Source organism: Hemitrygon akajei, chromosome 6, assembly GCF_048418815.1.
Source record: "Hemitrygon akajei chromosome 6, sHemAka1.3, whole genome shotgun sequence".
NCBI lineage: Eukaryota > Metazoa > Chordata > Chondrichthyes > Myliobatiformes > Dasyatidae > Hemitrygon > Hemitrygon akajei.
Genome location: NC_133129.1, coordinates 20,985,939 through 21,010,426, shown reverse-complemented (window position 1 = coordinate 21,010,426; position 24,488 = coordinate 20,985,939). Strand labels below are relative to the sequence as shown.

General features: G+C 40.3%; 1 protein-coding gene across 2 annotated transcripts in view; it reads left to right on the top strand.

The window, feature by feature from the left end:
* Window positions 1-24,488, top strand: part of LOC140728898 (rapamycin-insensitive companion of mTOR-like) — a 201,690-nt gene that overhangs the window by 64,647 nt on the left and 112,555 nt on the right. For both annotated transcript variants that reach the window (XM_073047981.1, XM_073047980.1), the window contains exons 6-9: window positions 4,844-4,907; window positions 13,151-13,277; window positions 14,869-15,038; window positions 16,302-16,369. In XM_073047981.1, coding sequence (XP_072904082.1) covers window positions 4,844-4,907; window positions 13,151-13,277; window positions 14,869-15,038; window positions 16,302-16,369 — 429 coding nt within the window. The remainder of the gene's footprint in view (window positions 1-4,843; window positions 4,908-13,150; window positions 13,278-14,868; window positions 15,039-16,301; window positions 16,370-24,488) is intronic.

Genomic DNA, 24,488 nt, shown 5'->3' with positions numbered 1-24,488 from the left:
TTATATTGGCTCATGAAGTGATAGTGTTATCATGGCTGACATGCAGCAATAAGAGAGATGAAATTTGCCAGGTTGAATCCAGGCACAGGATTCAGTTAGAAAGATAGTGGACCCTTAAGCTACAGCTTCCAGGTTTCAAAGTAAGCAGAGGTTAGGTAAGGGGATGCTTAGAAAGAAACAAAGATTGCATGCAGTCAAACTTGTCAGGAAGAGCAGGCAAATGTTAGGACAAAATTGCAGCCAGCAGGGCATTAGGGTTACAGAATTAAAAAAGGTAACAAATACAGTACTCAAAGTGTTATTTCTCATTGCATGGGGTTTAACAAATATGGTGTATGATTTTGTTGCACTTTTACAGATTGTCGTATATGATGTTGTGGCCATCACTGAATTGTAGCTGAAGGATGGTTGTAGGTGGGAGCTGAATATCCAAGGTTGCATATTATATCAGAGAGACAGGAAGGTAGGCGGAGGGGGTGGTGTGGTGCTGCTGGTAAAGACTGGCATCAGATTAGAAAGATGTCGCATAGGATCGGAAGATGTTGAATCCTTGTGGGTTGAGTTAAAAAACTAGAAGGGTAAAAGGACTCTGACGGTTATATACGGGCCTCCAAACATTAGCTGGGATGTGGACTACAGATTACAATGGGAAATAGATAAGACGTGTCAAAGGGGCAACGTTATGATAGTCGGGAGATTTTAACATGCGGGTAGATTGGGGAAAATCATGTTGGTACAAGATCCCAAGAGTGAATTAGTTGAATGCCTATGAGATGGTTTTTTAGAGCAGTTTGTTGTTTGAGCCTATTAGGGGATCAGTTATTGGGTGGATTGGGTGTTATGTAATGAACCAGAGGCAATTAGGGATTGTAAAATAAAGGAACCCTTCAAAGGCAGTGATCACAATATGATTGAGTTCAACTTGAAATTTGATAGGGAGAAAGTAAAGACTGATGTAGCAGTATTTCAGTGGACTAAAGAAATTACAGTGGTATGAGAGAGGAGTTGGCCAAAGTAAATTGCAAGGAGAATCTGGCAGGCAAGTTGACAGCAGATCAACAATGGTGTGCATTTCTGGGAAAATGAGGAAGGTGCAGGATAGATGTATTCCAAAAACAAAGAAGTGATGGCGCAATAATATCAGCACCAGACTTTGGAGCGAAGGTTCCCAAGTTCGAATTCAAGTTGGGTTGAGCATCGAGCTAGCAACTTGGCCTCGTAAAAACAAGAATAGCTTGCTACGGAAACACCGTCATGACGGTGCCCCGATAACTCCACTGCCGAGTTAAGGGCTATTAAAAAAAACAAAGAAATAAACTCAATTGGCAAAATAGTACGACTATGGCTGACAAGGGAATTGAAGCTAATGTAAAAGCAAAAGAGAGGGCATACAACAAAGCAAAAATTAGCAGGAAGTTAGAGGGTTATGAAACTTTCAAAAACCTATAAAAAATAACTAAAAGAATCATTAGGAGGGAAAAAGATGTTGGAGTCAATTGTTAAGAATAAGACAATGGAGTACTTGGTGACACAGGACAAAATAGGATAAAGCCAGCATGGTTTCCTTCAGGGAAAATCCTGCCTGACGAACCTGTGGAATCCTTTAAGGAAATTGCAAGTAGGATAGATAAAGGGGATGCATTGGATGTTGTCTATGAAAGCAAGCTAGCAAACAATATCAAGGTGGATAAAAAAGTTATTTCAAGTATATAAAAGAGTGATGAGAGTGAATAGAGGACTGCTAGAAAATGAGACCAGAGAAATACTAATGGGGGACAAGGAGATGGCAGATGAATTAAATGAGTATTTTGCATCGATCTTCACTGTGGAAGACAGTAGCAGTGTACCAGGTGTTTTAAGAGTGTGAGGGAAGAGAAGTGACTGCAGTTACTATTACAGGCTGAAAGACTTAAAGGTACACAATTCACTTGGACCAAATGAACTGCACCTTAGGGTTCTGAAAAGGTAGCGGTAGAGATTGTGGAGGCATTAGTAATGATCTTTCAAAAATCATTGGACTCTGGCATGGTTCCAGAGGACTGGAAAATTGCAAATGTCACTCCACTCTTTAAGAAAGGAGGAAAGCAGTAGAAGGGAAATTATAGACCAGTTAGCCTGACCTCAGTGGTTGGGAAGATCTTGGAGTCAGTTGTTAACGATGAGATAATGGAGTACTTGGATAGATAAAGGGGATGCAATGGATGTTGTCTATTTGCATTTTCAAAAGGGCTTTGACAAAGTGCCACACATGAAGCTCCTTACCAAGTTAAGAGCCTATGGGATAACAGGAAAGTTACTACACAAAAATACAGCTCCAGATGCTGTGGATCAAAGAATACGTACACAACGCTGGAAGAACTCAGCAGGTCAGGCAGCATCCGTGAGAAAAGCGTAGCCAACGTTTCTCTCAAGGGAAGTTACTAAGTAGGAGGCAGCAAGTGGAAATGAAAGGACTCTTTTCTGGTTGGCTTTTCAAGTGTTGCTCCGCAGGGTCGGTGTTGGGACCACTTCTTTTTATGCTGTATATCAGTGACTTAGATGATGGAATAGATGGCTCTGTTGGCAGGTTTTGCAGATCATATGAAGATTGGTGGAAGGATGGACAGAGTTGAGGAAACAGGAAGGCTGCAGAAGGACTTGGATTAGGAGAATGGGCAAGAAAGTGGCGAATGAAATACATTGTTGGAAAATGCATGTTCATGCACTTTGGTAGAAGAAATAATTGTGTGGACTATTTTCTAAACGATAAGAAAATCTAAAATCTGAGATGTAAAGGGACTTTGGAAGTCCTTGTGCAGAACACCCTGAAGGTTAACTTGCATGTTGAGTTGGTGGTGAGGAAGGCAAATGTAATGTTAGCATTCATTTCAAGAGATCTAGATTACAAGAGCAGGGATGTGATGCTGAGGTTTTTTAAAGCACTGGTGAGGCCTCACCTTGAATATTGTGAACAGTTCTAGGCTCCTTGACGGGGGAATTTCACTGAAACCTTTTGAATGTTGAAAGACCTAGACAGAGTAGATGAGGAAAGGATGTTTCCCGTGGTGGTGGAGTCTAGCGTGAGGGCACAACATCTGGATGCAGAGAAATTTCCTTGTCAGATGCACGGAAACGTACATAGCAGTCAGTGTGATGCTATTACAGCTTCGGGCATTGGAGTTCAATTCCGGAATCCTCTGTAAGGAACCTGTACGTCATCCACTTGGTATGTGTGGGTTTCCTCGGGGTGCTCCGGTTCCTTCCCAGTTCAAGATGTACTGGTTAGTAGGTTAATTGGTCATTGTAAAGTGTCCCATGATTAGGCTAGGGTTAAATCAGGTGATTGCTGGACAGCACGGCTCAAAGGGTCAGAGGAGTCTGTCTGCACTGTATCTCTAAAATAAATGTCTGAAAAACTCATTTGCAGCAGCTTCACAGACACATGGTGTCAGATAAGCAAGATTCGTGAGAAAAATTATAAATTAGCCATAAACTAAACATAGTTTTCACAAAAAAGAACAAAATTGGAGTCTATTTTAGTGCGAAGTAATCACAGTGGCCATAGTGTTGCTAAACTTAGTGATTAGAGTTTTTCCTGTTGGTTCAAGAACCAAATGATTGAAGGGAGGTAGATGTTTTTGAACCTGGAAGTGTGGGACTTCAGGTTTCTGTACTAATGGTCGTTGCGAGAAGATGGCCTGGCCTGTATGGTGGAGGTGTTTGGATGCTCCTTCTAGAGGCTCCACCTCCTCTGGATATTACTGATTGTGGGGAGGGATAGGAGCTGAGTCCACTCATCTCTGCCACTTATTTTTGTAAAGATTGTAAAGTAATGTACATGGAGCAGAAGTTGTGGCTCTGCAAACTGACATAGATGTTCAACTATATTATGTTTTTATTTTAAAATCTGTGATTGTTAGTGTCAGGCTTTCAGCATGAATCTTGTCTTCACTTAATACAGATTTCATCCTGTTGCAATATTAATAAAGATTTAGTTTAGCTTTAGTTATCATATGTACATCAAAACATAGTCAAATGTGTCATTTGTGTCAATGAAATGATAGTTAAAAAATCTTTAAAACACCTTAGGAAGTACGCAGCATCTCAAGATAATTGAAATATAGCGACATTGAATGTGAAGGAAATATTAACGGGTGAATTTGAGTGTGTGTTAACTATCTGATCAGCCCAGCCCTCTCTACCATCAATGAAAACTGATTTTCCCATTTGGTGCAACTTGTAGGTGTCGTGTCCCCTGGCTGCATCAGTTGTACTCTGAGCATTGATTCCTGTGACATCCCACTGGTCATTGGTTACCAGTCAGAAAACCACTCCCTTATCCAGCTCAGTTTTCCCTGGCTGTTGACTAATCTTCTGTTTATGCTGTTGTGTTACCTGAACCGCCTTTGACTGACTCTTGGGTTGCGACTTATTGTGAGCCTTGAAGTTTAAATATTGGTCCTCTGTATCAACTCTAGTCAAAAAAAAACTCAAAATTGTTAGATACATTTGTTTCCTTTATTTAGCCATGTAGAATCTAATTTTTTTGGATCATTTTCCAAATGTGTTTTTATTAATTGATTCTAGCAATTTTTCAAGAATATGCATTAGGCTAATTGGCCTATAGTTAGTTAACTGCCTCTTTCCCTTTTTGAGTACATTGGCCATTTTCCAATATTTTTGCACTTCTGCAGATTCCGAGGATGTTTGGAAATTAACCTCATTAGTTTGTCTAATGCTAATTGTCAGGTGAAATACAGTAAAATGTATTGACAGATCACTGAAGTACAATAAAAATGAGAGACACTACAGTGCAGTAGCACAGTTCTTGGTTGAACACATTTTTGTCATCCATTTCCTCTAGGTGTATAGACATCCAACAGAGTAACGAGGTGGAACGGACGCAAGCACTTCGATTAGTTCGGAAGGTAAATCACCAAGAGCAGCACTGCTTTCATATTGGACCTGCAAATGCTATAGTACATAAGGAACACACAAAATGCCAGAGGAACTCAGTAGGTCAGGAAGAATCTATGGAGAGGAATAAACTGTTGGCGTTTTGGGCGAAGGCATTCTGGGTGAGCACATGGCTGAAGAGCCAGAGAGCAGCAGAGATCACAGGGGAGCAGTAAGAGAGAATTTGACTGAACTCCTGTCGAAAGAGAAGATCTAAACTTCTTCAGGGTAGGCATCCCTCAAAGAGATTTCACAATCGAGCAGCAAATTAGATTCTGCAGATGCTGGAAATCTTGAACACACAATGTGTTGGAGGATCTCAGCAGGTCAGATACTACAAGCTGGAGGCAGGGTTGTGTGAATGACAAGTTAAACCCATATTATTCCCGTTGGCTGGGAAGTTCTGTTTAAAGTTTCCAAAATTTGTTATCCTTCATGAAGAAACTGCTGATTGAATAGATAAGAAAATGAGATTTTCTCTTTGCCCTGCTGACTATAGCCAACATCGGATAAACGCAGTTCTAAGTTGGACAAGGTGGCTGCCTAAGGAAGGGTGACTCTCAGCTGTATTCTGTATAAATAAATGTACTTCAAATAATGTAAAAGGACCTTTATTCCATTTCTAAGCTGTGCTCTATCGATCAGTCTCATTCAAAGGGTTAGCTTTAATTTTTAACCCTCTCTACACTTATTTTGTAATAATTTGAAATGATTGTGAGATGAATCTTAGGTTTGATCTATGCAAATCTGAATAAAGTTCCATAATATAATATTTAAAACTTCGCTGAAGAAGTGGGAATAAGAAAAAAATAAAGACTGAACTGAAGATCAGTCTTGCCTATTAGATTCTTTCCCATGGTCTGAATGCCAATTGCTTTAAAAGTAGCTGTCATCATCATTTTACTGACTGATGTTGTCCATTTCAATCCCCCTTTCCAGAATGATCTATTCACTTTAAGCAGCTTTCAATAGACAACAAATGCATATTCCTGAAGCCTTCTGTTATCTCTATGCACCTTTCACAAAGTAAGCTGATTTGAATTTCCTTAACTTTTCCTCAGATCTGAAATATCTGATAATCAGAAATTTTCATCAGTGCAGATTTTGCTCTTGACAGAAGCAGAATCTTGTGGATGGTGGAAGTCAGATTGAAAGTGAAAGTGCTGGAAAAAACGGAGACAATAAGTCAGTTAATGTTTCAGGTCAGTGAAGAGCTTCCATTTATTCTTTCCAATTAGACCTATTCCCATTTCTTTTTCAAAAAGCAGATTTTAATTTATTAAACTTAGAAGTGAAAATTACAGTGGAATTGATTTAATTCTGTAAAAGATCATGAACCTGAAAAATTAACTGACTCTACAGATGTTGAGACCTGCTGAATACTACTAGCATTTTCTCAGCATTCGATCACCTGTGCTCTGATTGAAAGGCTAAGGTTGCGAGCACAACTCTGATGAAAGAGGAAGAGAACAGATTCATTCTCTTGGTGCCAGATACATCAGGTAAAGATTGAGCTGATGAGTGAACAGAGAGATAAGGGAGCATTTAAAATGCTAGAATAATTGTAACCATAACTGAACTTTGGGGTGCCACAGTGGCTTAGCAGTTAGTGCGATACTATTACAGCTCAGGCTTCAGAGATCAAAGTTCAATTCCAATGTCTGTAAGGAGTTTGCACATTCTCCCCATGAACCATATGAACTTCCTCCCACAATCCAAAATTGTCCAGGTTAGTAGGTTAATTGGTAATTGTAAATTGTCCTGTGATTAGGCTAGGGTTAAATAGATCGGTGCGTCTCATTGGGTCAGAAGGGCCTGATCTGTGCTATATCTCTAAATAAGCAACTTTACATATTGCACAATAATTCCATTGGTTTTGGACAAATGTATTTTTTTTTATTATGTAGAACTGGTGTGATTTTCAGGTAATTCTCAATCTCCTGCTATCTCTGAGGATCTAACTTGGTCCCAGCATATCGATGTAGTCATAAAGAAGGCAAGACAGCAGCTATACCTTATTAGGAGTTTGAAGAGATTTGGCATGTCAACAAATACACTCAAAAACTTCTATATCTGTACCATGGAGAGCATTCTGACAGGCTGCATCACTGTCTGGTATGGAGGGGCTACTGCACAGGACTGAAAGAAGCTGCAGAAGGTTGTAAATCTAGTCAGCTCCATCTTGGGGCTAGCCTACAAAGTACCAGGACATCTTTAGGCAGCGGTGTCTTAGAAAGGCAGAGTCCGTTATTAAGGACCTCCAGCACCCAGAGCATGCCCTTTTTTTACTGTTACCATCAGGTAGGAGGTACAGAAGCTTGAAGGCACACACTCAGCGATTCAGGAACAGCTTCTTTCCCCCTGCCATCCATTCCTAAATGGGCATTGAAGCTTTGGACACTACCTCACTTTCTTTAATATACGGTATTTCTGTTTTTGCACATTTTTTATTCAATATGCATAATAGATTTACTTGTTTGTTTATTATGTTTTGTCTTATTTATTATTTTTTTCTTCTCTGCTAGATTATGTATTGCATTGAATTGCTGCTGCTAAGTTAACAAATTTCATGTCACATGCCGGTGATAATAAACCTGATTCTTATTCTGATATTTCTGTGAAGTTGACAAGTAACTGGCATGATGTTTCTCATTTACCAAAACTTTGTTATTTTATTGTAATATCCACAAATTGCTGAAGGAACTCAACAGGTCATGCGACATCTATGGAAAACAATAAAGAGTTGACTTTTCAAGCCGAGACTCTTCATCAGGAATCCCACTGAGTTCTTCCAGCAATTTGTGTATGTTTCCCTGGATTTCCAACATCTGCAGAATCTCCAATGTTTATTATGTTACTGTATGTTGATTATGGCCTTTAAGGTTAATTTTAATGATTGACTACTCCCTCTTTCTCATTTTGCACTGAATTCAGAGTAAAACTCACTTCATCCGTATCACGATCTTTTGGTCAATTATCACAAGAAATCATTTATTCCTCGAGATTTGCATATTAGTGAGCTCTGAATATAAGTTGGAGTTTCCGAGAAGGACCACACCCTATAGCACCAGTATTTATTTTGTGGATGTATTGCTATACCAAGTTCCTATTGACATTCTTTTCATAAGGAAGAGGTGTGGTTAAACTCCCTTCAGGCAGACTGTGCAGTATAAATTTTTATAGAGTAAAACTCCATCTGAGCTGTAATCAACTTTACTAAAAATCAGAGCTTAACAAAATGCTGCATTTGTGTCAACTCCTTGCAAGAGTTGAAAATTAGTATCTGGTGTCTCCCTATCTGGCAAATTCTGCTTCTGTTTTAAAACATTGCCTTTGCAAATGTCTATTGTGCAAATGGGCTTTTTTTGTGGCCCATCATTCTGTGTAAAGAAACTTCAGCTACTTTCACAGACAGCTTTGATATTATGAAAACAATTAGATGCAATCATTTCTTGTACACCAAATGCTGGGTTGGATTGTCTGCTGTTTAAAACAACATTGGAACAGAGCTGATTGTGTTCTGTAAAGATGATGGCTCTCAGCAGAAAGGGAAATATTACTTTCCTGAATTTGTTATCTTTTATCTGCAATGATGTTGAGGGCAAACTAAATTCACTTCGATCTTTGCAGAAGAGGTTAAGGAGATTTTTTCCCCCACTGTTGGTATAATCTGGTTGTGAACCCAACTGTGGAAGATCGACAGAACGAGGAGGAAAAACACAAGGGCTTTACCGGAAGCTGGTCATTTTATTCTCCCTGATCAGGTTTCTGTGGAAGATATTATTTATCTCCTCTTCCCTCATCTGGTCGTGAAAGTATTTGCTGTGGCAGTTACCTTTTCAAGAGCTGTTCTGAATTTTCAGTCTTTATGGGGAAAAAACACAAGAAGCTAAGAATAGGAACAGGCCCATGACATACAATCTTTGGGACCCACTCTGCTGTCCAGTCTGATCATCACTGATTTGATCATCGGCCTTGAATTTGGTTGTCTGCTTGATCATTTTAGTTTCACTTATCTGTGAAATGTACCCCATACTCTAATCTGCTTAGATGTCTCAGACTGCTTATTTGTATCTTTATGAAATGCTACTTTTTTTGACACCTTTGCATTTGAGATCTTGTTTTCATAAGATTTTATCTATGTTGGTTTTACAACATCGATAAAAGCCAGAATATACCAATTTTTCTACCATTTATCAAAGTAAATTTATTATCAAATTGCGTATGTATATGTTACCATATACTACCTTGAGATTCATTTTCTTGCAGTTATTTACACGAAAATAAAGAAATGCAGTAAGGTTTACAGAAAACTATGCATAAAGAAAGACTGACAAACAACCAATATGCAAATGAAGACTGTGCAAATAATAAATTATATCAGGAGCATGAACTGTAAAATGAATCTGTAGGTCGTAGATTTTCTGGCTCAATACCAATACCATATTTGTGTGCTGTCTGCACACCCTGATGCCTTTGTGTAGAAATCTGTTCGTGTCCATAAATATATTCAGTGACTGGCCTCCGCAGCCTTCTATGGTAGAGAGTTCTACCATGTTCACCACGCTTTGAATTAACATATTTTCCTGGTTGCTGTTTTATCCATATTCATATTCTAAAACTGTTTTCCTTGGTGTTAGTAATTGCATTGTCTCCTTCCAACCACAGCTAGTTGAAATATCCTCTCTACATGCGGTCTGTCCAGGTTTGTCAGAAATTTGTACAGTTCTATATTTTCTTTTTCTAATTACATAGGTTAGTACAGTACAGGAGCAGGGTCTTTGGCCCATTTAAGCTGCGTATCTGCCTATACGTGGTCCCCTGATTCCCTGTCTATTCACGTGCTTGTCTAAATGCTGTTTAAATGTTACTGTCTTATCTGCTTCCACTACTTCCTGTGGCCAGGCATTTCAAGCACCCACCAGTCTGTGTAAAATAAAACTTGTAAATCTCCTTTAAATTTTCCCTCTCTCACCTTAAAGCTATATCCTCTTGTATTTGACATAAGTTTGCATGGTAACATGTAGGGGCAGCACTGTAGCGTAGTGGTTAGACTGTCTGTGAACAGTTTGTAGGTTCTTCTTACGACCATGTAGGCAGCTCAATTTGTCACCTCACTTTTAGGCACCAACATAGTATGCCCGTAACTCACTAACCCTCACCATGTCTTTGGAATGTGGGAGGAAACCGGAGCACCCGAAGGCCACTGGGAGACCGTATAAACTCCTTACAGCGGTTGGATTTGAACCCTCATCGGTGATTGCTGGCGCTGAAAAGCATTGTGCTAACCACTACCCTACAGTGGCACCCATCTGTCCATTACGTACTGACCCTCTTGCTCTCCTTCACCTGAACTTAGGGATCAAGTTGCTTTCCTTGGGCCAGGTTGTCAAAAGCAGGTTTATTATCACTGACATATATCGTAAGATTAGTTTTGCAGCAGCAGGATAGTGTAATACGTAAAATATACTATTAACTATAATAAGAAATTCAAAGAAACAGTCTGAGTTGAATATCCTAACAAGAATGTTAGCACTTTCAACCTCAGCCGCTTACTTTGTTTGTGCTGTCTTCCGTTAAGTGACCAAAAGTTCGCTCAGACTCAGCATTGTGTAGATTAGCTCCTCTGCGTGCAGTTTCATTGAGACCAGAAATAAATTGGGCTGAGGTTTTGTGAGTCGATCTTGTTTTTTTGCAATAAAGGTAATTCTAATTTGACTGGACTTCCTGTAAAGTGGCTTTCAGCTGAAAACTGTGGCTAGATATATCAGAATCTCAGTGAAATCCTGCTATTTGCATAGTCCAGCTGACAAACAGAACAAAACAGGCTAGTGGTGACCCTGTAGAGATGGTGATGGATGTACCAGGAATTCCCCACTTAGCTCTGTCTGTGTTATGACTCAATGTGAAGGAAATTGCCGTAATAAATTTTACAAGTGTGTGGGTGTATTGAATGCATTGAAGTGTTTTTTGTGTTTTTTTTTATTTGCTGAACGTTTATTTGAGATGCTTATTTTTGGCATGCAGTACTGCCAGAATGAGGATTGCGTGAGTTAGGTTTAGAATAAACCCTTTTATATAGTCAGATTTTCTGTTATTTACATAGGAGCAGTGAGTGAAAGTTAACAGAATGAAAGGAATCAGAATCGGGTCATTATCAGTGACATGAAATTTGTTGATTTGTGGCAGCAGTACAATGAAAGATATACAAGTTACAAAAAATTAAATAAACAGTGTAAAAGAGGAATAGTGAAGTAGTGTTTCTGGGTTCATGCACCATTCAGCAATCTGCTGGTGAAGGGGAAGAAGCTATTCCTAAAACTTTTGAGTGTGGGTCTTCAGGCTCCCTGTTCGACCTCCCTGATGGTAGTCATGAGAAGAGGGCATCTCCTGACTGGTGAGGGTCCATAATGTTGGATACCACTTCCTTAAAACACCACCTTTTGAAAATGTCCTCAGTGGTGGGGAGTGTTGTGCCCATCGTGAAGCTGGATAAATCTACAACTCTCTACAGCATCTTCTTCTGATCCTCTTTATTGGCAGAATCTATAAGCCTCTGCAGCCTCTTGCAGTCCTGCGCCTTGTAGCCTTCATACCAGGCTATGATGCAACCAGTCAGAATATTCTTGATTATACATTTGTACCTGTAGAATTAATCTCTGTTTTACCTGTTAGATTATTGTACTAGCGTCAAAATATTTTCACTGTTTGCCTTACCCCGCCTCTTCATGGTGACCTCTTGAAAGTGTGCAAGGTACATCTCACAAATTTGACAATCTGTTGCAAGTTATATTACCATTGTGTCCTTTTATTGACCATTCTTCTTGTAAATCTTTTAAGGTTTGTATCTGTGGAGCATACCACAATAGGACTCAATTGTGTCCCTTACTCTATGTGCATGTGTATTAGTTTTCCAAACAAAACTGCAGCTAAACTTGGTGGTTAAGGGATTCCTCACTGGGTTATTTTCACCCTTCTAGCCATCTGTTAGCTCTGAGCTTCAAATTCAGATCACTTAGTGTAACATCTGTTTGGTGAAAATGTCCACTGAATGGTAGACCAAATGATCAATTGTTTCAACTCCTTACGGTCCCTTTATATGATGTAGAATAGATTAGAAACTAAACAAACTGAAAATAATTGGTCCTGATGAAAGGTCTCGGCCCAAAACGTCAACTATTTATTCCTTTCCATAGGTGCTACCTAACCTGCTGAGTTCCTCCAGCATTTTGTGTGTTACTTGAGATTTCCAATGTCTGCAGAATCTCTTATGTTTATGAAAATAATTGGAATGCTGTGATGCTATTATTTTTTTCTGACAATTTTTGATAAGTGTTTCATAGCTTTTTGGAGAAAATCAGAAAAAGTAGGTCACTGTTAGAAATCTATTTTGACTAACAAAATGAGTTTTGCTTGGTATGGAGAAGGGCCAAAATGGAATTTCGGAAGAACGGGAGGGATCTCATTGAAACTTATCAAATGTCGAAAGGTTTCGATAGAGTGGATGTGGAGAAGGTGTTTCCTCGGGTGGGGTGTTTAGGATCAGAGGACACAGCCTCAAAATGGGGGGGGGGGGCGCGGGTCCACTTAGCACGGAGCTGGGGAGGAATTTCTTTAGTCAAAGAGTGGTGAATCTGTGGAATTTGTTGCAAAGGCAACTGTGGAGGCCAAGTCATTGGGTATATTTAAGGCAGAGGTTGATAGATTCTTGACTAGTCAGGGCTTCAAAGAGATTGGGGCTGAGAAAGAAATGAATCAGCCATGACAAAATGGCAGAGCAGACTTGATGGCCTAATTCTGCTCTTCTATCTTATGGTAATAAATGCTGGTCTTTAGGATTGAGTGCTAGGCCCACATTTGTTCTGTATATTAATACATAACTAGAATTTAAGTGGTGAGTTTAATCTTGAAGTTTGATGAATAGGGATGGCTTGAGGACATTCCTAGAGAAGTAAAGCACAAAAGCAGGCCCTTCAGCCCATCTGGTCTGTGCCGAGCCATTTAAACTGCCTACTTGCATCAACCTGTACCAGGACCATAGCCCTCCATTGGGTAGTATGCTTTCCATCTTTTAAGGGAACATCTAACTATTTGAAGAGGTTATGACAATCTAATAGGACAGACAGAGATTAGACTTAGTTTGCTTCAGTAATCAGCTTCTGTTCTGCTGAGATCTTGCCTGGTAAAATGCTTCATTAGTTTTTTCTTTGGACAGATGATCACTGTGAATGCTGCGCTGTTTCCCAGCTCTATCGCAAATTCCCTGATTGCCGTTGGGAATGATGGTCTGCAAGAACGGGATCGAATGGTCCGAGCCTGTCTCGCCATCCTCTGCGAGCTAGGTAACTGGGCTAACTTCCCTTATCCAACTTCCACACTCAGAATCTTGACCTAGAACATTAGTGCTGAGTATCCTTGGACTTCTGTGCATCAGTATGTCTAAGCTTAATGTTTGGAAGTTCAAACCCACTATAGAGAGAGAAGACAAAGATTTCATTCAACTTTCAGTGCTGCGATAGGTGTAGATGACACTTGAGTTCAAAGTAAATTCATAATCAAAGTACATCTATGTCACCATATACTGTCCTCAGATTCATTTCCTTGCGCGTATTCACAACAGAAACAACAGAATCAATGAAGAACTGTGCCCGACTAGAGATGGACAAACAACCAATATGCTAAAGATAACAAATACAAAAAGAAAAGAAAAAGAAGTTAATAAGCAATAAACATCAAAGACATGAATTGTAGAGTGCTTAACTCTTTTTGATTCTGTTGTGTTTCTGTTTATTTACTGGGATTAGTTCAGTGTTGGGATAAGTGAAGTTATCCCCTCTGGTTCAAGATGTTTGAGTTGTAATAACTGTTCCTGAACCTGGTGGTGTGAGTATTGAGGGCTCCAGTACCTTCTTCTTGACAGCAGCATTCAGGCCTTAAATTATGATAAATTATTCCAATAGATGCCAGAAGTTCCATTTCCAATTTGAGGAAAATGGGAAATATATTTGTGTCAGCCACATTCAACCAGCTTTTAACCATTTGATTAAAAACAAGTTTAGTTTTCCACTGCTTGAAATATCGCTTAAGCAGCATTTAGACAGGCACATGACCAGGCAGGGAATTAAGGCACCATGTGCACTTTACCGACCTTTACTAACTGCCACAGGGAGATTTTAAGACAATATGACACAATAGAGCTTTCGACCCATCGGGTCTGCCCCACCGGTTCAGATCTGCCTGTACGGTTCAGTACTGTTTCTATGTTCTATGATGGGTTGATAGAACCGGGTGGGAGGACTGAGTAAAGAGGAAGAAAGCTAGGTGACGTGGAGGCCAAGTTCTTAAAGTTTGATTAGTTTTGAGGGGATGATAGATTTGAATGCTCAGCTGTAGTCTGTAAAGAGCATCCTGATGTGTGCAGGGTTGAGTGAAGAGCCAGTGAGATGGAATCTGTTGTACATTTACCAAAGGGTCTCATTGGGCTGGAGGGCCTGTATACTTGTGGTATGCCTCTAAAACGTACCACATGGACATGGGGCAACACCACAACATGGCGGTTAGTGTAAAGCTTTAAGATCAGGATTCTATTCCAGCTGCTGTCAGTAAAGAATTTGTATGTTCTTCCCGTGACCACGTGGGTTTCCTCCATATATTGATTAGTAAGTTGTGGGCATGCTCTGTTGGCAGTGGAAGCATGACAGCACTTGTGAGCTGAAATCAGCACATCCTCAGACTGTTGGTTTTTAACACAAACAATACATTTCACTGAACGTTTCGATGTACGTGTGTCAATTAAAAGTCATTCTTCATACAGGACATTACTTCCAGAGTATGTAGCTATGAATTGTACTGATATCATTAGTTGACATCTTTTGATTAATGTAGTTACTGTGTCACAGTAATTTTTATTCTAATATTGGAGTAATTTATCAGCACTTCAGAATGCTGAGGTGGTGGCGAACCGTGGAGGTCTAAGTACCATTTTGAAGAACGTGATCGACTGTCAGTTGAATCGGATAAACGAGGCCCTCATCACGACCATTCTGCATCTACTAAATCACCCAAAGACACGGAAGTACATTAGAACGGATGTGGAACTGGAGGTATGGCCATGGGTGCCTTTACAATTGCAGTTATAGAAACGTAGAAATCTACAGCACAATATAGGCCCTTCGGCACACAATGCTCTGCCAAACGTACTTACTTTCGAAATTACCTAGGGTTACCCATAGCCCTCTATTTTTCTAAGCTCCATGTACCTATCTAGTAGTCTCTTAAAAGACCCCATTGTATCCGCCTCCACCACTATTGCCAGCAGCCCATTCCACACTCACCACTCTGCGAAAAAAAAACTTACTCCTGACATCTCTGTACCTACTTCCAAGCACCTTAAAACTGTGCCCTCTCATGTTAGCTATTCCAGCCCTGGGAAAAAGCCTCTGACTACCCACACGATCAAAGCTTCTCATCATCTTATACACCTCTATCAGGTCACCTCACATCCTCCATCATTTCAAGGAGAAAAGGCTGAGTTCACTCAACCTATTCTCATAAAGCATGCTCCCCAATCCAGGCAACATCCTTGTAAATCTCCTCTGCACCCTTCCTATAGTTTCCACATCCTTCCTGTAATGAGGTGACCAGAACTGAGCACAGTACTCCAAGTGGGGTCTGACCAGGATCCTATATAGCTGTAATATTACCTCTTGGCTCTTGAGCTCAATCCCACAGTTGATGAAGGCCTTCGGTGACCTAGGATCTCGTGCTTTCCTGGTGAATATGATGAATAAACTCTCTCAGGCTTCTAGCCAGGTACAGGTATCAATTATAACTGATGTTTTGATGACAAACTTTGCCATCTTTTTCAGGGATGGTGCCTGGGCTTGTGTAGTCTGGTAGTACTATATCGGACTAGACATGCCCAGGCATATCCCTGAAGAAGATGGCAGAGTTTGTCATCGAAGCGTCAGTTATAATCAATACCTGTACCTGGCTAGAAGCCTGAGAAGAGTTTATCCGTTCTGTGAAATACATTAATGCGGAAGAGAAAGCTATCTTATGGATGACAGTGAATTTGAGTTTTCCTGACATTAAGATGAAAAACCAATTTCTCAGCAAAAACTGCTTTGTGAACGATTTTACCTGAACGCAAGCTGTGAGCTGAATTGTCATTCTGATCTTCTCCCTTGTCTTAACCAACACCCCCCACCCCCATTACCGAATTCTGACAAGTGGTCTTTAACCTGAATGCTATACCCACGGATGCCTCCTGACCATCTGAATGCTTCTTGCATTTCTCTTTTTTTAAATACGTGTCTATAAAAAGCCTGGTGTATTTTTTGAAATAATATTTTCTTCTGTTGCAGCAAATCCTAGCACCGTACACAGATTTTCACTACAGACATAATCCGGATACTGCAGAGGGACAGCTCAAGTAAGACTTCTCCTTGAATTTCTTTCAGATGTGCTATTCTCAACAAAAATTGTTGAGCCAATTAAGCTGGATAGTTCTGGAAGGGAGAGGAGCAGATTGTCAAAGTGCTGTATAGTTAAGTGGGAAATATAAAAATTCCCCTATGGGAACAAGTGTAAAATAAGAAGCAATAGGGCCTGTAATCATGATACTGTCATAGTTACACGCAGCTAATCTTCACTCTTGTAGAATCGAAAAATGGCAGATCTAATTTTCATAAGCCATTGACAGGTTTCTGGAACAATGCATTATAAACCAACTAGATATCTCATCATCTATTAACAAGATAGGAATCGGTGAGAGTCAGAAACCTGTGTTTTATGGTTAAATAATAAGTTACAATGGTTTAAAGGCAGAATTGTTTAATATGGCCAGGAGAGTAGATTAAAAGGAAGGGTGGTGGATAATGATGGCGAACAATTACAGAGATATTTTCATAATTTTAAACAAAGGTATGTTCAGTTGACAAATAAGGACTTCAGAAAGATTAATAGAGGGCCAGAAGAAAGGCAGAATTGTAGAAACTGGCAAAGGATAGCTAAAAGGATAATCGAAAATTATGATAATGTAATTTATGATAACATGAAATACAAAAATAATTTCCATGAAGCTATCTTAACAAGATAAAATCCTGTGGGGTTACAGGAGAGATACAGGCATGAGACAGTGAGTGGGAATATAAGGGGCCTTCTCTGTTTGGCTGCCAGTGGTGTTCCTCAAGGGTTGGTTTTGGGACCGCTGCTTTTCACATTGTTTGTCAATGATTTAGGCAATGGAATTGATGGCTTTGTGGCAAAGTTTGCAGATGATATGAGGAGGGGTAGTTAGTGCTGAGGAAGCAATGCGATTGCAGCAGGGCTTAGACAAATTGGAAGAATGGGCAAAAAAGTGGCAGATGGAATACAGTGATGGGAAATGTACGAAAATGCATTTTAATAAAAGGAACAATAGTGCTGACTATTATCTAAATGGGGAGAAGGTTCAAACATCAGAAGTGCAGAGGGACTTAGTCCTTGTGCAAGGCTCCCAGAAGGTTAATTTACAGGTTGAGTCTGTGGTAAAGAAGGCAAATGCAATGTTGGCATTCATTTCAAGGGGCATAGAATATAAAAGTAAGGAGTTAATGTTGAGTCTTTAGAAGATACTACTCAGGCTACATTTGGAGTACTATCAACAGCTTTGGGCCCTGTATCTTAGAAAGGACGTGTTGTCATTGGAGAGAGTCCAGAGGAGGTTCACGAAGATGATTCCGGGAATTAAAGACTAGATAGGGTGGAGAGAATGTTTCCTTTGGGTGGGGGTATCCAGAACTGGAGGGCACAACCTCAAAATTGAGGGGCATCGTTTAGAACAGGTAAAAAGGAATTTTTTTTAAACCAGAGAGAGGTGAATCTGTGGAATGTTCTGCCACAGACTGCGGTGGAGGCCAAGTCCATGGGTATATTTAAGGTGGAAGTTGGTTGTTTCCTGATTGGTCGGGGCATCAAAAGATGTGGTGAGAAGGCAGGTGTATGGGGTTGAGTGGGAGCCAGGATCAGCCATGATGGTCTGGTGGAGCAAACTTGATGGGCTGAATGGCCGAATTCTGCTCCTATGTATTATTGTTTTATGATCTATGTGAAAGGTGCACTCCAAGGATAGGAATGGGGAATTGATAATGAGACAATAAATGGTAGATATATCAACAAATACTTTGAAAATTGTCTTCGTGGTTAAAGAAACTGAAAGCATCACAATAATAATAGAAAAACCATGGCGGAGAAGGGAGAAGCTTAAAGCAATCATTAGGGAAAGCTATTAGGCCCATGATAGAACTAAATTTGATAACTCCCCTGGATCTCATGGGTTAAAATGTAAGTTCTTAAAAAAAAGTGTCTGCAGAACTAAATAGATCACATGCTTTAGAGCGTCCAAAATTTTGGAAAGAGTCACAGCAAGTTGGAAAATCACAAAGAGTAACCCTGTTCAAGACTGGGTGGAACAAAGCTAAAGTCTACCGTTAGGGAAATGCTGGCATCTGTTATTGAGGAAGTATCAGAAAAACAATCAGGCAGAGTGGATGTGGTTTTACGATGGGGAACTTGGGTTGGACAAATCTTTTGGAGTTTGTTGAGAATATAGTGTTGTGACATGAACTAAGTTACCGGAGCAACACTGAGGCTGGTTGAATGTAGAAGTGTTTTATTCAGCAAAAACAAGCAACAGGCATCATATTGAGACCCTCTTGGAAGAAGAGGCCTGCCTGACCCAATATTGCATGATATTTTTATATGCTAAAGATCAAAGGTAGCAGCAGAGCATTTCTATAGTTACAGTGTATCTACAATGCTTCCTTGGAATTACATACAGTTTTCAAAGACCCTTCTCTTCGCACTCACACTTCAGACACCAAAAATGAATGTTAATTCCCACAAACTCTGGGCCGCATTCATGCATATGCAGGCTTCTACAGTCAGATGGAAGGTCATTGTTCAAAGCTGCATTTTAAAATTCAATCTGCAATCCATATTCAAATATGAAGATTGGCTGCTGTTGAACTTAATGTTTGCACTGTACCCTAACTCCAGAATACATCCAAACAGTGAGCATGATGGATCATGCTCACTGATGGATGAGCATAAGGAATGTTATCGAATTACAGAACGATGCCTTCAGCCCAACCAATCCATGTCAGCCACATTGTCCACACACCATATACCTACACCCTCTGTAGTTTTGGACCTCATTAACCTGGGGAAAGGCTCGCCATCTACCTTTATCTATGTCTTTCATAATTTTAGACATTTCTAAAAAGTCATCCCTCATTCTCCCATGTTACAAGGAATAAAGACCTAGCTTGACTAGCCCCAGTCCTAGAGCTAGGCACATCTTCGTAAATCTTTTCTATTTTTCCGGTTTAGCCACCTCTTTCCTATAGCAAGGTGATCAGAGCTACACATGGTACTGCAAAGTACAATCCCAGCAGTGTATACAATTGCAACATAACGCCTTACCTGCTGTACTCAAATCTGAATGATGAACGCCAATGTGCCAAGTGTCTTTTTCACCACCCTGTCTACCTGTGACACTGCTTTCAATGAACTGTGCAGTTGTACTCCTAGCCTCTTCTGTTTTAGTCCTTGCCATTCATTATACAAGACCTACGTTGGTTTAACTTTGCCAGAATTCATTACCTCTCACTTACCTGTGTTGAAATCTATTTGCCACTCCTTGGCCCACTTCCCTAACTGATCAACAGCACCTCTAATCTACGATAACCTTCTTCACTATCAACAGCACTTCCTAATTTTGTGTCATCTGAAAATTTACTGAACAACTCTTGTGCATTTGCATACAGCACTTACAAAAATAATGGCTAGCAGGCATCCCAACACTGACCCCTGCAGCACAACACTAGTCATCAGCCTCCATTCTGAGAAAAAACTCAACCATCACTCTCTGGTTCTGGCCTCCAAGCCAGTTTTGAATCCAGATTCAGATAGATTTATTTATCACATACTGTGTACATGGAAATGTACAGTGAAATGTGTCATTTGTGTTAATAACCATCACACTCAGGGTTGTGCTAGGGGCAGCCCATAAGTGTTGCCACACGTTTCAGCCCCAACTAATTCCACCCAATAGCTCTCCCTGAATTCCTGGGACCTGACTGTCCAGACCAGTAGGTGGGACATTTTTACGTTTTGATTTGGATTATGTTGGATACCTTTAAAGGGGTATTGCATAATTTAAGAGATGGTGGTATTAGGGTTATACAGTATGTTAAGAGATTTTGGACTGGCGAACTCACCAAAACTAGCAAGTTTCTTAGAAATCTACAGCACATTGCAGGCCTTTTGGCCCACAATGTTGTGTCCACCATGTAACCTACTCTAGAAACTGACAGAATTACCCTAGCACATAGATCTCTATTTTTCTAAGCTATGTGTAACTAAGAGTCTCTTAAAAGACCCTATTGTATCCGCCTCTACCACTGTCACTGTCACGCACCACTCACTCTGGAAAAACTTACCTCTGACATCCCCCTTGAACCTACTTCCAAGCACCCTAAGATTATGCCCCCTCGTGTTTGCCATTTTAGCCCTGAGAAAAAGCCTCTAGCTATTGTCACAATCAATGCCTCTCATCATCTTATACACCTCTATCAAATCACCTCCCATTTTCCGTCGCTCTGAGGAGAAAAGGCCGAGTTCACTCAACCTATTCTCATAAGGCATGCTCCACTATCCAGGCAACATCCTCATAAATCTCCTCTGCACCCTTTCTATAGTTTCCACATCCTTCCTGTAGTGAGGCGACCAGAACTGAACACAGTACACCAAGTACTGTGGGAAAATGGATAATTTGAATGATCAAATGAATAAATTGTCATTCAATATGTTGTTTATACAAAGAGAGGTGGGAGAGGGTACAAATATGTTGCGGAAATAGTGGGGCAAAATCGGCAGATGGAGATCAAAACTTTAAAATATCGTTGAAATGAAGAGAAAGACGATCAGAATGCTGTGCTATAAACATCTGGCTGTTGTTATGCCTGTAACACAAAGTTTGCATGCAGATACATCACATAATTACTCTTAGAGAGGGAATGATTGCCTTTATGGAGGGATAGACCATAGAACATCTTAGCACTGCGCAGGCCCTTTGGCCCACAATGTTGTGCTGACCTTTTAACCTATTCTAAGATCAATCTAACCCTTCTCTACTACATAACCCTCCATTTTTCTTTCATCCATGGGCTTATCTAAGAGTTTACTAAATGCCCCATTGTATCTGCCTGTACAACCACCCCAGGCATGGTGTTCCATGTACCCATCACTCTGTGTTTCTAAAAAAAATCTACCTCTGACATTCCACCCCCCCCCCCCCCCCACCACCCGCTTCCCGTACTTCCCATCACCTTAAAATTATGCCGCCTCATATTAGCATTTACACCCTGAGTAAAGGCACTGGCTGTCCATTCGAAAGGTGGGTGACATGGTGGTGTACCTGATAGAGCTTCAGTATTGCAGTGCCAGAGACCCAGGTACCGTCTGTGGAGTTCTACCCTTAACCGTATGGGTTTATACCGAGTGCTGCAGTTTTCTTCCACCTCCTACAGGTAAGTAGATTGTCCACTGTAGATGGCCCCAAGTTTATAGATTAGTGGTAGATTTTGAGGCAAATTGATGAGAATATGGTGGGAAAAATGGGGTCAACGTAGAATTAGTTCAATGGGTTGTCAATGATTTGTTACGAACCCCGTAACTGGGTATCTTACCAGCAAAGATAGGAGTATCCGTTGAAGTCTGATGATACTATTTTGAACAGTATTTATTAGTAAAAATACACAAAAATAATATCAATGCAATTCTACAGATAATATACGTCATCAATACTAAACCTATAAGTGCGGGTATAATAATAATCAATAAGAAATAAGCTCTATCGTTGTCTAGGGGATAAAGAATTGTCTGATGGAAATATAAAGTTCAGTTCAGTTCATGCAGGCTGCGGTAGTTGCTGATCACTGTGTTGCAATTGTTGGAGAGAGAGAGAGTAACAGCTATTAACTTGCCGACTTTCCTTTTACGACCTTGATCTGTCGATGCGTTACTGTTGTGGCCATTCACGTATGACCCCTTCGTCTTTGAGCTAGACCATTCTGTGGAGGACTCGTCACCCAGGCAAGGGTGGATGCACACACAAGCCCCCACTGGTCTCGTAGCGTCTCTCCTGGTGCGTCTGAGGGGTGTTCCCCAGACCCTCACTTTTATCCCCACTCACGGGGTCTCAGGTGTCAATCAGGTGGGATGATGCAATCCCTCAACCAGACCACTCTGGTTGCCCCCTAAGGGGTTTCAATGAATAGAACAGTACTCAATACATAATTCCGTCTTCAACAGACAATAGCAGTAATCCCTGTCTTTGTCAATAGGAGACATTCCAACCTGTGTGTATCCCTGCGTTGTCTCTCTCTCATTACTGACACGAGCTGTTTATCTCTCTCATTTCCTGGGTATGACCGGAAATAATAGCCATTTTGCGATTCTCAAAAAGGGGGGGGGGGCGACTTTGCACCCTTCTGCCCATCAGAGTTGCTCCTCATTCGTAACAGATTCAATGGACCAAAGTGCCACTGTCACTTCAGTCACTGACTCTAAGTCAATAATGTTGGATTGTGATATTTTTAACCCAAGGTTCTTTCAGAGGTCGGGATTGAGGCATAAAGCTTGTTGCTTCACAATTGTTTTATTAAGTGCAAAGTGTATTGGAAATGTAGAGTTACAAAAGTCTAGTAGCTGAGGCTAGAAGTTAAAAAGATGGCGGACCCTTCCTTTACCCCATAGCCAAGAAACATGCCATTAAAATTTGTAGATAAGAGTTAACCAATCTGGTAGCCCCTATTCAACTAATGTAACACCAGAGGTGCTTCCAGAGCTTTCCAGAATAATGCAAAGAACTGTAACCACTGGGAGACTCATGAAACAATTGCATATACACTCTGTGACCACTAGAAAGCATATTAAACAGATACATATATTTAGGTAGCTATATAAAATACAAGCAGACAATTGTTAAGCTGTATAGACAATATCAATTAAATAGTCTCATTCAACAATGACATTTTCCTAAACTGGGTGTGAGTTTATCTAGAAACAATCTGAATGCTTTAGATAGATACTTGATAAGCAAAAGGGTAAAAGACTACCTGGAGTACACCTAATGTCCTGAAAATCTTTACCTGTGCAGTATTACCGTACTTCAGCTGGATGAGACAGTGAAGGTAGCATGAGAGTAACACAAACCAATTGCAGGGGAAGCTTAGCAGGTCAAGCAGCATCTTTGGAAGGGAATAAAGAGTCAACGTTTTGGGCTAAGACCCTTCATCAAGAATCATGATGAGGGGTCCTGATGAAGATTCACAGCCCGAAACATTGACTCTTTATTCCATTTGAAAGATGCTGCCTGACCTGCTGAGTTCCGCCATCATTTGTGTGTATTATTCTGGATTTGCAGCATTTGCAGTATCTCGGGTTTATAATTGAGCTCGACAGAGAGAGAGTTTTGGTGTAGCTGACTGGGTATAAGCAAAAGTCAGGCAGGGAATGGCTTACACACTTTCATATATGTGTGAGAATATTACATGTGACTGAGATTCAGTTCGAATTGCCCCAGTGGTTGAACAGCTTACTGCCCCTTAATTTGTGCCGAAGTAAGTTAAGTTTACAGGTTTCCCCCGCTATCCGAAAGTAGAGCGTTCCAATGAAACCTTTCGTAAGCTGAAATGGCGTAAAGCAAAGAAACAATTACCATTAATTTAAATGGGAAAAATGTTTGAGCTTTCCCAGATCCAAAAAAAACCTACCAAATCATACCAAATAGCAAATAAAACCTAACATAACACTACCATATAGTGAAAGCAGGAATGATATGATAAGTACACTGCCTGTATAAAGTACAAAATAATGTATGTACAGCGTAGTTTCACTTACCAGATTCAGGAAGATTCGGCCAAAAACCAATTTGTAGAAAAAAAATGGCATGTACACGCATGTGCATATACATGCTCGTGCAAGGCTTCACGGTCATGGTAGTCTTTCTCGGGGTAAATACAAGTTTAAAGCGGGCGCCTTTTCTCATAAAAGCAAAAATCCTCTTTGGATTTCTGTCGGTTAGTGAAAACAGGTACTAATGTAGGTCTTTCGTAAAAGCAAAGTGGCGTAAAGTGAACTTTCGTAAAGCGGGGGACACCTGTATTGTCATTTAACAATATACATGCGTAGCCTCAAACTAGACAGTGTTCCTCTGACTTAGCGTGTAAACATTGTATATGTAACACACGCAATACATAGTAGCTTATGAAAGTAAGGATAAAATCTACAGGTGGATTACACATAAATAAAGAAACCAGAGTTGCATAAATTAAATATTGTAAGGTGTAGAACAGATTAACCAGTGACACTTTGAATGCGATGTGGCAGAGAGTTCAGAAGACTAATGACCTGAGGGAAGAAACTGTTTCCCATCCTGGCTGTTAATTGTTTTCATGCATCAGAATCTCCTGCCTGATAGTAGAAAGTCAAAGAGGATATTGGAT